We start from the raw sequence: 14,651 nt of genomic DNA, 5'->3' as shown, positions 1-14,651 counted from the left end.
GGCTGGGAGGCTACTTACCGTGTTTTTTTTTTTCCCTTCTCTCTTTTGTTTCTTGGACCACCCCTTCCTGCCAGTGGCCATTGTCCTCGGCTCCTGTACAAGAACGGCAAAATGTGTTCTGAGGCGCCAAATGAAGGGCGACGTATTGGGTTTGCAACCTACAACAGAGAAAAACATCAATACAAAACGTGAACGGAAAACAAAAGATGGTAGCTGCAAATTGTAAAAAAACAAACAAACAAAAAAAAAACACAAGAAAGCAAAAGGAGTCTGAGTCAAAAGGAATCTCTAAAAGCTGTCTCCCACTGAAGTGTCTTTGGGCTTTATCCACTTCAAGCTGTCAGGTGGACACAGGTGTGCATCATCAGGTAATCAAGTCAGCCAGCTCCACCTGCAGGATTAAGACAGGCATGAAGAGACTCTGTAAGGCAAGGGACCGTAACACCTACACGTGTACATTCCAAAGTGAAGAACAGTGTTTTAATTGGGGTATTGAAGGAGACAACACGTCAGGGAGTGAGCATTTTTAAAAAGAATGCATTTGGATTGCTTGAACATGTCCCTGTCCATGCTCCCATTATCAAGTAAGCAGAAGACAAACATTAGACAACATTGACCTTGAAAATGTTTGGCTTTGTTCACCTTATAAATATTTAAATCTTATAAATATTTATTCCATCACATGAAAGATGGCCACTTATTTCTGCCAGGAACATACTCAGTTTGGAATGGAGACATCTCGTTCGGGTCAATTACTCTGGAGCAAAACGACGGGGGAACTCTTGGCCAATTTCCTTCCTGATGCTGACTTGACGGCACGGTGACAAACATTTTGCTGAAGTGGTCTGTGATTTCTCCGCCTGCATACTAAAAAACCTGGGTTGCCCTCAAGCCCTGCGCGGTTATTTTATGTGACTCAAACCTTTGGAGAGTGGAACATAATTTTCTCTTGTGAGAACACGGCCCTTCGGATTATTTTAAACAAGTGGCTTTGAAGGATGCGGGTAATGTTTTTATGTAAAACCTCTCTGCATTTTGACCCAGTTAAACAGTTTTTTTTCCCTCTCCGCAGTTCGCTGGTATTCAGTCACAGGAGTTCTATTTTTCTTTTGAATGTTAAACAGTAGGAATCCATTACATGCACCAAATGCATGTACTGGTGTACAGGGACACACAGCTGTGTGTATTTTATGCAGGCTAGTGTGCACTCTCTTCCCCCCCCATAAGCGATTCTACACAGTCGGCCATGAGTAGCATGTTAGGTGCGCTCCTGCGGGTGCCCTTGACCAAGACACTGGCCTCAGAACTGGAGTTGGTCCCCGGGCGCTGCACTGTGGCTGCCCACTGCTCCTAAGTAACTAGGATGGGTCAAGTGCAGAGGACAAATTACCCCACGGGGTTCAATAAAAGTATATCTTATCTTATCCGTCTTATCTAGCACTGCTGGGCTTCCTCCATGGCTTGGGTCAGGGTTCGACATTAGGCCCATGGCACGCATCTCTCCACTGGGGGTTCACTGCGGCGCTGGTGACTGTGAAATTGCACGAAGCAGTGGGTTTGAGCTCAAACTCGTTCTAGTCATGCTTTACATTTCGGCAGGTCATGGGGTCAGATCCCATCTCTTTTGTTTAGTTTTCTTGATACAAAACTGTATTACCTACTGACTTGGTAAATGGTAAATGGACTGCATTTATATAGCGCTTTTATCCAAAGCGCTTTACAATTGATGCCTCTCATTCACCCATTCACACACACACTCACTCACTCACTCATACATCAACGGTGAAAGGCTGCCATGCAAGGTACCAATCAGCTCATTGGGAGCAATTAGGAGTTAGGTGTCTTGCTCAGGGACACTTTGACACGCCCAGGGCGGGGGATCGAACCGGCAACCCTCCGACTGCCAGACGACTGCTCTTACCTCCTGAGCTATGTCAGCTTCACTCATCTTATTATGATTCTTATTATTTTTTTTAGATATCTAAAATGGAAACATTGTTTGAATCTCCAGAACTAAATGTCCCAGTGTGCACTTGTGAATGCACTTGCTGGCACTGCTTATAATGAAAGGCATATGATGAAAGGCACAATGCCACTGAACCATTGATGGTGTTGAGTTGGGTTACTTACAGAAGTAAAAATGTTTTTCTAGTTCAATTCAAAACTGCTTTTGTACTGCGCTTGTAGTTTTCTGTGCAATAAGCGTATGAATATGAAATCTCTTCAAGGCCACTTTGCTGGCATAATGGCTGAAAAGAACACAGAGTGAAATGGAAATTAGAGTTTATGAATACTTTAAGCTCTTGTGAAGGATGAAGGAAGTGTTTAAAAAAGGTGGGGACAGTGTAACAGGGAACTGGGATTGCAACTGCAAGGTTGAAGGTTCAATTCCCTGGTACATTTCCATAATGCTCTTGAGTGTGGTACTTTACCTGAATTAATGCTAAACGCCTAGAATTTAACATTAAAATTAAGCATGATTTGTTCTGACCACATGCACCCCTTTCTTTGGAACCTGAACATGTTTCATTAATACAGTCCCTTGTTCTAAGATACAACAGCGCCCCCTACCCTACCAAGTGGGAGGTGCTCAGTCACTGTACTGTAAACTGCATAAAATCCACCCGGACTGTTACTTGGTTCTGTACGAGTGAGTTCTGTTCTGTTGGTACGGACCGTGTGCCTGTCAGGTTGCTCTCGTGTCACTGACAGTGTTCTTTTACGCTCTCATAAGGGAGTATGAAGTAAGATAAACAGATTTTTTAAATGAGAACGCGTGTCATATTTAAAATCGTTAATCACTAAAACGGTTGGACGTTGTGCTTCAAATGTGTGCATCTACAGGCCTGTGCTGTGGACTCTTTTTTTTTTTTTGACGCTTTAGCAGCCGGGTGCGGTTTTACGATCCTCACGGTGTCCTCCTCTCTCTTGTTTTTTTTTGCCGCAGGCTGACCGGAACGGCGATGGCAACGTCCTCAGCATCCCGGTGCCGATGCGTCGCGGCGGCTCGGAAACCAGCCTGGACCTGGACTCCTCGGGCGGCCCGGGCCCGGGCCTGGGTCTGGGCCTGGACTTCCACCGGGGCCGGCTGGGCATCGACGGGCTCCAGCAGAAGATCCTGAAGGTGACGGAGCAGCTGAAGATCGAGCAGACGGCGCGCGACGAGAACGTGGCGGAGTACCTGAAGCTGGTCAACAGCGCCGACAAGCAGCAGGCCTCGCGCATCAAGCAGGTGTTCGAGAAGAAGAACCAGAAGTCGGCGCAGAGCATCGCGCACCTGCAGAAGAAGCTGGAGCAGTACCACCGGAGGATGAGGGACAACGAGAGCAACGGCTCCTCCAACTCCAAGGGCTCCTCCTCCGCAAGGGAGGCCAAGGAGTCCTCCAAGGACAGCCTGAAGGACAGTCTGAAGGACAGCCTGAAGGACAGTCTGAAGGACAGCCTCAAGGACAGCCTGAAGGACGTCAGCGGCAGCGGTCGACACCCCTGCCTGGACAAGGTCAAGACCATCGGGCCCGGCGTCTCCCTCTCGCCGCCCTTCTTCTTCAACAAGTCCCGGGAGTTCGCCAACCTGATCCGCAACAAGTTCGGCAGCGCCGACAACATCGCGCACATGAAGAGCTCGCTGGACCCGCCCTCGTCCTTCCGCCCGGACGGCGGCGGGCGGGCCCTGAGCGGCAGCGCCACCACGGTGGCCAAGCCCAAGTACCCGAGCGACGACGAGTGCTCCTCGTCCGTGTCGGCCGACAGCAACGGCAACCCGGCGTGCGGCGCGGCCGAGGACGCCCCGGCCAAGCTGGCCGTGCTGCTGGACGAGGTGCGGGAGATCCGCGAGGTGCAGACCCAGCTGGCCGACCACATGGAGGCGCTCAAGGCCCAGTTCAAGCGGGACTACGGCTTCATCACGCAGACCATCGTGGAGGAGCGATACAGGCCAGTCTGCCCTTTAGTGCTCCCCTTCGCTGTAGCGAAAGCCTTGTTGTTGTGGTAACGCTCTAGGATGGGCGCTGTAGAAAGGCTTCGTCCGCATGAGCCAGTGGCACTTTCATAAGTGTATATGCATGTTCATGCGAGGGAACTGGTGTGCTGAAAGACGTGAAAGTGTGAGAGTGCAGATATGTGGTGGGTCAAATCAGGGGGAACAATTGAATATTTTTACTTCCTGGTTCATCTCATTTTGTATATGACCTGTACATCGTCAGTTGTATTCCCCCTTGGTATTCAAGCAGCCCTTTTTCATTTTTAACTTAAGGGGCGTCACAGAAATCACGCCGGAAGGTGATTTTTTCTATACGTTTCAATTTCTTTTATTGACATCCAGGCTGATCAGTATTCATCCTCTCTTTCTCTCTCTCTCTCAGGTATGAGAGATTGGAGGACCAGCTGAGTGACTTGACGGAGCTCCATCAGCACGAGACCACCAACCTGAAGCAGGAGCTGGCCAGCATAGAGGAGAAGGTTGCCTACCAGGCGTACGAGCGTGCCAGAGACATCCAGGTAACCCGCGGAGGAACGCACAGGGCTGATAGTGGCCTGTGGTCATTTGACTGATTTCCCAGTCTAGCTTCTGCCTTTGCTACACGGGGCTGTTGAAGCAGTCACCCTCACCCTCTTCTGCGAATTGCTTATTGGTCTCCTGAGGGGAGCATGCGTGATACTTTGCAGACAGCGTGAAATATCTGTCTTCAGCGTGTGTTTAGATGAAGGTAAAGATTAAAATATTACCGCATGCTCTTCCTCAGTGTAATGGTGCCATATGCTTGCTGTTTGTTAGGAGTTCATTTTGGCAAATTCTGAACCAGCAAAACTATTTTTTTTTTTTTTTTTGCAGAAAAACACTTCAGTCATTTAACCCTTTGAGGTGTTAGATCACAAATACATGATTAGACTGTTCTTAACTGAACATTCTAATGCGGATGTAGCAATCACTACTGGCAACTGAACACAATGGTGTTCTAGAGCACTGACTCAGAATTAAACAAAAACATTCCAAAAAACCTACTCTTAAAGGGTTAAGGACCAGCTTTCATTGAAACCAGGCCCATGTGAATTGAGTAGTAAAAACCTCGGAAAAGAAATCCAGCTCACTTCTTCGTTCCTCCACCAGGAGGTGCTGGAGTCCTGCCAGACGCGCATCTCCAAGCTGGAGCTGCAGCAGCAGCAGCAGCAGGTGGTGCAGCGGGAGGGCACGGACGCCAAGGCGCTGCTGGGCAAGTGCATCAACGTCATGCTGGCCATCGTCACGGTGATCCTGGTGTGCGTCTCCACGGTCGCCAGGTTCACCACGCCGCTCATGCGCAGCCGGCTGCACGTGCTCGGCACCGGCGTCGCCTTCGCGCTGCTGGCCGTCTTCTGGAAGAACTGGGAGCACCTGCAGCCGGCCCTGGAGCGCATGCTGGCGCCCAGCTGAGGGGGAACGGGGGGGGACGGGGGGGGAGTCGACGGGCGCCGCGTCTGGGATTTTTTCCCCTCCATTGTGACGCCCTAGACTCCTGGAGCAAGCTCTACGGACTGTTACTTTCTTTTTTTTTTGCTTAGCCGACAGAGATGGACTCTGGCTTTCGTCTGTTGAGGAGAACAACAAACTGTCACTGTGACTTTCTGACTGAGGCTGGTCTGCTCTGAGCCCAGAATCTTGGACTTCACTGTTTGAGAAGGCAAACTTCTTTCGTGTATTAAAATTTTTGTTTTTCTTCATGTTTTGCTGAGCCTTTCCCTGTCCACACCGCGTGTAGCATTTTCTGCCAAACTATGTGCTTACTGTATCTAATTATGGTAACCCACACGTCTATTACGTAGGACCAGTCAAAAAGTGCAATATATTAGTTGTTTCTTTTTAATTTTTTAAAAAGGGATAGGAATTGGTGTGCATGTTTGTGATTTTTTTGTTTTTCATTGACAAGTACACAGCCTCTTCCTTGTTCTGTTTTGTCTCTGAGGCGTATTTTAACTTGACCTGAAGGAGACTCTATCTGGTTGGACATCTCTCGGTTGGTCAAGGAAGGAAGTGAAATGCGGAGCACCACTGTGACGGGGATGTATCTTGTTTTGCGAAAATGAAAGGAAAGTGGAAAGTCCAGTGTTTGTCCAGACGGCTCATATAACTTTTAGGTATCATCAGTGGAATCGCAAGGGCCTCTGAAATTATATTGTGTGGAACTCTAATGTCTTTTTTATTGACAGTATCTTAAGGATTTTGGAGTATTGGAGACTTGAGATTCTCATACATTCGTTAGGTTTTTTATTTTTATTTTTTTTTGAAGTTAAGCAGCCATGTTCTTTTAATGACCCTGTTTTGTCTTAAGATGCAGCGAGATCGTTAAGTCGGACATAAACGCACGAGAATCAGAATCAGCCGAGCCGAGTTTTGAACGTTTGATAATCGGTGTGATAACGAGACGAGACTACGAGTGGACGGACCCCACAGGAATAATCCAGGTGACGGGTCGGAAGACGGAAAGCGTTTTTAAAATCAGGCAGAAGAGATCAGAGAGCAGCCTTAGCTGGTTAGCAGGCTGCAAACCAGGGAATGTGGAGATTTTAGCTGCTTCCCCATTTAACAGAAATTCTCAAGTGTGCGATCTATGTGTTTGTTATAGTCTGAGTGTTCTGATTCAAACTCTCGTATACTGGTCCAGTGCATGCAATGAAAATCTGAATGCCATTAGATTCAGGTTGTATGTATGCAATTTATAGTCTAATTGTCATTCAGACACTGGTTTTGCAGTTTGTGTATATTTGCAGTATTCGCTGTCATCACAATACCCGTATTTGTGTGTAATTAATGTCATTATGTTTCTGGCTGCATTTGTATATTTACTGGCTGAAAGTCATTGGATACTGGTTATTTATGTGTGTTTACAGTCTGAATTTCATTTTATGTGTACAACTGACTGTCGTGTGGACACTGAACTTGAGGAGATTAACTGCTTTAGTTGTGCTAGAGGCAGACTCATTAGCTGACCTCACCACAGACAGGCTTGGCTTTACCGACAAATGTGACTAATTAGGTGGCATCCAGGAGTCTAAAAATGATGCATCTAACGGACATTATGTGTCTAATTAAAATGAAACTCATTTAAAGGCATTTTAATTGCACATTGTGACACCCACCTGCTGGTTTTATCCATTTAGAATCTACAGCGGAAATTTATTGTAGTGAATATTTTGACTGCAGTTTCCACCATAGCAAATGGGGTTGACCTTTATTCCTCCTGGTACTGTTGTTTGGTGTGATTCTGGGTTCTTTAGTAGGGATCGTTAGCAGCCGGTTCCATGCGGCTCCGACATTTAAGTGAGATTTTGGGGCGGTTTTGATTCGTTGTTTTTTTTTTTTTTGATTAGCTTCGCATAATTTCTACTTCCTCGTTACTCTCTCCTTGTCGAGAGGCAGTAGTTGCCGATGCCGGAAGCAGGACTTCTTGCGGACAGAATTGTCCATGCATGCGAGGCCCGCTCAACTCATCTTTTCAGCTCGTTAGGTTTGGGGATGTCTGTGGATGAGATCAGTCTGCTGCCAGGCCCCTTCTACTAAGTCTTTAATTATTGCGTGTTGGATTAAGGGGTTCACTAATGACTTCAGGTCCCCCCCCCCCCCCGAAAATAGCTTTCCACTGTCTGAGAATTCCCTCCATTATAACTTGGTTCAAATGGATAAACCAATATTGCCTAATAACTGTCTAAAATTGGATATCGATTACTATGGATCTATGCCACAAATGTATTTACCATGGGAAAATATTTCCAGTGGTATGCACAACAACGTTTTTATATACTAGGCTTATTTTATCTGAAAGGGTAAATAATATGATAATAATAATAATTTTACTTTTTTCAAAAGGACAATAGTTTTCCATGTTGCTGAGGAATCCCCCCCTCCCTTGGTGGGTTGCAAGACCTCAATTTTGAAACTCCTGAGTTAGATGATTCATGGCTATAGATAGAGCAAGTTTTTATTTCTATTTATCCCTTCACAATCTCTGACATTGTTTGTGTTGGATTATCAACATGATGTTATTGAGGGTTTTTTTTTCTTTTTGTACCACCCTTTTAAAGCTAGATTCAGAGCATGTCAACATGGTGGCTTTTTGATGTTCCAGATTTGGAGAACTCTCGCCTTGTTGTTCAACAGTGCTCTCATGTTATTTGTTGAGTACCTTGTTTGTGTTTGATGTCACCTCCTCTTTCTGCCTGGAGAAAGGCATTTCTGGGTGCTGTTTCTCAGCCGAGATCTGATTTACAATTCCTTTGGGGGGTGGGACAAGTCTAGGTGAAGTGCTGTTTGTCTGTGAATGAATGTGTACTTTTTGAATGGGTTTGTTGTGTCCTGTCTTGAGTTGTTTTGTGGGCAAATTTCTTTTTCTTTTGCCCCACTGATTTGTGAGTTGGTGCCTTTCCCCTCTGCCTATACTGACTCTCTCTATCTGTCATATCTGTGATTTATTGCTCTTTTTGTTTGTATGTGTATGTGTGTTCAGATTCATTGAGTGTGGTGTTGACATTACGTTCCACAGGATGGGAATCAATGGCTGCTATGCGCCCGTATGCATATTGTTAAAGGTCCTAGAGCAGTGGTGACCAGTGCTGTTCCTGGAGATCTAACGTCCTGTATGTTTTCATTTCAACTCTGATTCGGCACGCCTGTCTCTGCGTATTAGCAGCCCAGCGAGAGGTCTCTAGCTGTTGGACGTGGTGCGCTTTGTTAGCGTTCGAATGGAAAATTACAGGACCTCAGATCCTGAGGAACAAGGTTGGGTGCCACAGCGCTATTGGGTAAACCAGGCCTCAAAGCCGGGCTGTCTGGTTGTGTCATTTCATTTTTATACAGTGATTGGCCAGTTTGGTCAATGTTCGCATTAAATCTGTCCCAGGGAATATTATTTCTTTGTTTTTTTTTTTTTTTGTTTGTTTTTTTTGTGGCTTGAGCATCAGGAATATTATTTTTTTTCCTCATGGAAATGGATTTGTACATCTCGGGGAAATCTGGACCTTGGGTTCCAGGTAAACTTTTTTCAAACAGTAAATAAATCCCATTCCTTTTATAAAGTTTGCCTGAAGTGTGTGCTTATTTTATTTAAATAAAAGTTGGATTGCTTTTGGAAAATGTTGTGCTAGTGTGTATGTCACATTGACGCACTGTTACCAAATTTAACAATGGCATTTGGGTCCTCACCAGTAAGGTGCCATGCCTTGCCATGCACCAAAGGGGTCAACACATCTAATTAAGTGCAGAACATCAAAGGTATATTATCTCCTTCCTGTCTCTGCTGCCAATACTCACTCACTCACTCACTCATACGGCACACTCACTGATGTTACTTGTGATGAGCTAAAATGTGAACTAATTAAATAATGGATTAATGATACAGCATTACATGTGAAATAAAATGGTGCCTAATGGGATCACGGCACTGCAGGAAGAATGGCAAGCGTCACTCTGAAAAGCCCTGTTAATGCATTACCTGGCCCAGCTGGTGATGAATCATCCTTTGAAATGAAGTGGGTAATTTCAGTCCTCATCAGCGGGGAAGTTATTTTCTGGATGTAGCCCTGCACAGTCATAATCAGTGGTGTAGTAATGACAAGAGGGGGAAAAAAGCAGTGATCTCATATTTTCCCTCAGGTGATTGGTTGATGCTGGTTTCCATGGCGCCCCTCCCTGGGGACAGTGGGATGTCACTAAGTAAACTACCAGCACTACAACAAAAGCTACTTGGCTTTCTAAGGAAATTGCAAAAAAAAGAAAGAAAAAAAAAGCATTATTTTGGAGCTGGCGATAGTTGATGAAATATAACTGAAAATGCATATTGCCCCCTTAATGTAGAATACATTTTATTTGGCAGAGACTTCTATCCAAAGCGACATGCAATTAGTGCCTAACCAAGGTCATTGGAAATGAAAAATACAAACACGGGTCTAATAAAATCCAGTTGGATCATAAAATAGCTGCTACCCGCAGCCATGAGCATCAAGTCTAGTTCCCGCCAGTAAATCTATGGCTAAGTTCTTAAGCTTGAAGTGAGGCCTGATTACAAATTTACAAGCGATCTGATTGTAAATTTGTACAAAACAAATTTACATACAAAACAAAAACTAGTAGCCCTGAAGTGCAACCGTGCACTTCGGGGCTACTAGTTTTTGTTTTTGTATGTTGCATCTGCACCTCAGGGCTGCACATTTTTGTTTTTGTATGTTTGTGTTTTGCACCTCAGGGCTGCTCCTTTTTGTTTTTGCATTTTCTTTGTGTATTTGTGTTTTGCACTTCAGGGCTGCATGTTTTTAGTTTTTGTATGTTGCATCTGCACCTCAGGACCACTCCTTTTTGTTTTTGTATGTTGCATCTGCACCTCTGGGCTGAAAGTTTTTGTTTTTGCGTTTTCTTTTTGTTTTTGTGTTTTGGACTTCAGAGCCACCGTAAGGTTGAGCAGAAGCTACTGTACATCCAGGTGGTTCCATCTTGGTAGCTAAAATCTCCACCAGGGATTACAATGCATTCATTTAGCAAATGCTGTTATCCAGGGCAACTTACGATATAGGAGACCATACATGATTCACTTGATTTACATGAATAATGGCACCAGACCAGTCAAACAATATTCCCATGCCAGAAAGTATTATGCAAAATCAGCTGAAAAAGCAGGGCTTGAACCAAGATGAAATTTTCACCTGGAACGTAACGAGACCAGGCTCACAATACCTACTGATGTTGACGTAACTGACTGTTCAACATCATTTTATATGTAAAATAATAACAATAAACACATTTTTTTTGCATAATGCAAATTTTATTGAGATGTGCTGATCTTTTGTCAGTTTGGGCGTCTTAAATTACTCATATTGGGCGTCTTTTTCATTGTACAGCACTTTGGTCAGCTTCTGTTGTTTTTAAATGTGCTTTATAAATAAACTTGACTTGACTTGACTCACATTGGCACATTCTTCTCAACACCCTTTAGTAGCACACCATGAAAGTATACACTATTACAGCTCATACCATTGAAACATATCTGCTTGCTTTGGTTTATGCTCACTTCCAGCCAACGGTCAAAATGTAACACTTTAACACGAAGATGGTGATTTAAGTTGTAGTGTCATGGAGTTGGTGCCGAGGGTTTGGGGAATGCCTGCTTTTTCTTCAAGTGAGAAGTCAATCAGTCCTCAATCAGTCAGAACTGCTAGCTAATGAATACCAGCAGATCTAAAATCTAGAGGAGGGAGAGGAAGACCTGCTAGGTTTCATTTAGTTTGAGGATTTTCCTCTAAGCTGTATAGAGACTAAAAATTTACTTCATAATATCTCCCTTTTAATCCAGTTTGCAATATTTAAAATTGTTCATGAACTGTGTTACCATTTGAGTTTTAGCAAACACCAAAATATGTTACTTGTGTGACTTCTCATTTCTGTAACCTTTGTCAATTGTTTTAAGGTAGCAGAACTTGTCTTTAGATTAGACGTGAATATTTGTTGTAACTCAGTAAATTTCTTAATTTATCTGGTTGTCAGTTGTACATTTTGATAAAACTGTCGATCCAACAGTTTGAAGAGGCTAATTGGAGACTCTAAAATTGCCCATTAGGTATGAGTGTGTCAGTGAATGGTGAGCGTGCCCTGCGATATTGGCAGCCTGTCCAGGGTGTATTCCTGCCTCTCGCCCAATGCATGCTGGGATAGGCTCCAGCACCTCCAGCGACCCTGCCCAGGATAAGCTGGTCTATATAATGGATGGATGGATGTATTCTATCGTGGCAAATATATCCTACATCCTACATCTATCGTGGCGTAATAGTATAAATATAATAGCTCAGGAGGTAAAAGCAGTTGTCTGGTAGTCAGAGGGTTGCCGGTTCGATCACCCGCCCTGGGCGTGTTGAAGTGTCCCTGAGCAAGACACTTAACCCCTAACTGCTCCCAATGAGCTGATTGGTACCTTGCAAGGCAGCCATTCACCGTTGGTGTGTGAGTGTGTGTGTGAATGGATGAATGAGAGGCATCAATTGTAAAGCGCTTTGGATAAAAGCACTACTGTATATAAATGCAGTCCATTTACCATTAATCAATAAGGTTATGAAACTGAGCCGTGCGCTATGCAATAAATCAGGTTTATATGTACTGTAAAGAATGAAAAACCCAAAGTCAATGTCAATCTCATAGTTGTAGATGAGTGACTAGAATGTAAGTAAGGTAGAATACAACTGGAATGCAAAATATTTCTCATGACAATGGGGAGGTGGTTAAACCATACCAGGTCAAAATTGATCTGGGAACATAACTGATTCACAAATATAACAGGGGGGTTATAGGCACTATAAAATATGATATTGCAGTTTCAAAATTCTAGAACGAGTATATGCATACATTCAATCAGAATTCACCAGTGATATGTAAGTTAAGTTACGTAAGAGTTTTTCCTCCTTAATATCCTCAAACTTGTGTAGTAACCTAAATTGATTGAAACATGCTTGGCCTGTCCAACCAGTTACTTCCACAGAACCATTTTCTTTTCAAAGAATTACCTAATACCTCCTCAAAAATTCACTGAGCCAGGAATATTTACAATCAGCAGTCAAATATTATCATGATGTTCCAGTCTCAACACTTTTAGCCAAGTGTCACTGTAGGGTTGATTATTCTTTGAACTTACAAATGTTTGAGCAGAGATATCATCTTGGAGGTGTTTCGGGTTTGCTATTATGAAACCTAATTGTAACAGAAAACATGCTTGACTTAAAGATATCAATCACCCCGGAGGAAATCATCTTATTGCCAAATTGACCATCTCCAAACCAGCCTGGACCAGTTTGAAACCAGCCTAAGACCACCTGGACCAGTTCTGGAACCAAGCTGGAATTTCCACCTGGGTTCCTTTGTCAGGAGCCGCACGTCAAGGTGCCTCAGCTCTTTTCACCCAGTACAACCCATGTCACAGGTACTAAAAAAAGTAGAAAATGTTGTTTACTGCTGGATGAAAAAACCGCCAGGAGCAATTTTTCAGAAGCACCCAATGGTGACTCTTTCAGGAACTGGGTGGATCCTTTTTCTGCATGTCACCTGACCGAAGAACCGTATATATAGATGTGAAGTTATGGTTCTGCACTACTTATCTGGATAAGCCCTCTGGAGAAACAGCAGGAAAATACCTGTGGCTTGAAAAGGTAAGGTGAAAGGTATGAAGTTGTTTTCAAAATAATTTTACAAGTTTACTTTCCATATTTTGTCCTAAAATGAATACATGTATTTAGATATACATATTACAATTATGTCAATGTTCATAATTCAAATATTTACCTTATATCTGTGATTTGCAAATGAAGTATTTCACTTTCATTTGTGATTTCAAAACAAATATAAGACACATAAAACAGAGAGAGAGAAAAACTGGCACCTGCAACAAATTCATGTCGTCTGTATGAAGTGTCAGCCATGGGGAATTTAGCAAGTTATTTGATCTGGGAAGGGGTCCGGAGACAAAAAGAACCATCTATACATAAGCTAGTAATTTACTACCTGTAAATTATCAGCTGACACACAAAGAAATCTTGACTGTTAGGCAAACTGTGACGGTATACTAAAGCCATAATAAGTTGGCATGTGTACTTACATTTGTACATACTGCGAGCATGAAGCTAGGTGGTTATAAAATATGAAATATGGTACCACAGTTTTTAACAAGCTAAAACAGATCAGTGTAATGGTAAATATTGAAACCTTATTTATCTCCATACTTGTGCTAGCATGTCTGCATGCTACAGTACAGTGCAGTACAGTACAATGTCACTCTCTTTATGATTTACTGGTTTGCTGAATGACTGTATGAGCATTCCCAGTGATGACATAACTTTCATTATACAACTTGATGGAGAAATAGTGCCAATAAAATTATCTGAATACCTACAAAACCTGTTTGGTTCACACATTTTTACATGCGCTTTCTTATGGTATGTGTTGAAACCAGGCACTTCTCAAAGGGACAGGATTTCAAGTAATTTATTGCATACTTTCACCTGAAGTCCAGGTATGAAAGTTTTAATTTAATTTGAGCTGAAGATAAAGTTAAGGTGGAACATTTTATTTTTCTAGGACCAATCGTGGATATCCTTTAGTTAATCATGAGACATTGAAATAATTTTTTTGCATAAGCAAAATAAAATGAACATATTGTTTTTCACTTGCAGTCGTTTAAAGACATCAAACCTCTGGATTATCTTCAACCCCCCAAAGAACCATGGCTTTGCAAAAAGTGAGTTTCTTCAGAATTTCTGTTCTCATAATACTGTAGTCTGTGATGTATTAATTTATGTCTATAATACTTTCGCTTTTAATGAATGTGCCGTTTGTAAGACGTGTCTTCTGGATTTGACATCTCCAGCAGTGTATTGCCCTGGATGGAAACAGTCTCACTACAGAAGACCTGATTAGCTTGGGAAAGGGGCTCCTCAGGATAAAGGTGAACATTGCTTTATATTTAAAAAATCCATGAGTAAAAAGTGAAATATATTTGGCTGTTTCTCGCTTTTTGAAATAAATCTGTTCCATTTGCTCATGTTGCCGACAAATTCATTTGTGTTTTAGTTGACCCCAGAGGCAGAGGAAGGAGTGAAGCGGGCTAGAGAAATTGTTGATAATATCATTGCACAAGACAAAGGTAAACGAA

General features: G+C 43.2%; 1 protein-coding gene and 1 long non-coding RNA gene across 4 annotated transcripts in view; both read left to right on the top strand.

Moving 5' to 3' along the window:
* Positions 1 to 11,491, top strand: part of tmcc3 (transmembrane and coiled-coil domain family 3) — a 53,970-nt gene extending 42,479 nt beyond the window's left edge. For both annotated transcript variants that reach the window (XM_064342553.1, XM_064342552.1), the window contains exons 2-4: positions 2,948 to 3,933; positions 4,362 to 4,497; positions 5,108 to 11,491. In XM_064342553.1, coding sequence (XP_064198623.1) covers positions 2,948 to 3,933; positions 4,362 to 4,497; positions 5,108 to 5,410 — 1,425 coding nt within the window. In that variant the 3' untranslated portion in view covers positions 5,411 to 11,491. The remainder of the gene's footprint in view (positions 1 to 2,947; positions 3,934 to 4,361; positions 4,498 to 5,107) is intronic.
* Positions 11,492 to 12,612: 1,121 nt separating this feature from the next.
* LOC135258889 (uncharacterized) lies at positions 12,613 to 14,645 on the top strand. Of its 2 annotated transcripts, XR_010331120.1 has the most exons (5): positions 12,613 to 13,152; positions 13,953 to 14,012; positions 14,173 to 14,237; positions 14,367 to 14,444; positions 14,570 to 14,645. It is a non-coding gene; the product is annotated as an uncharacterized LOC135258889 (long non-coding RNA). The 2 variants fall into 2 exon arrangements; XR_010331121.1 differs by lacking the exon at positions 13,953 to 14,012 and having other exon boundaries at positions 12,951 to 13,152.
* The last annotated feature ends 6 nt before the right edge of the window (positions 14,646 to 14,651 follow it).

Source organism: Anguilla rostrata, chromosome 7 (genome assembly GCF_018555375.3).
Source record: "Anguilla rostrata isolate EN2019 chromosome 7, ASM1855537v3, whole genome shotgun sequence".
Classification (NCBI taxonomy): Eukaryota; Metazoa; Chordata; class Actinopteri; order Anguilliformes; family Anguillidae; genus Anguilla; species Anguilla rostrata.
This window is presented reverse-complemented; position numbering and strand designations above follow the sequence as displayed.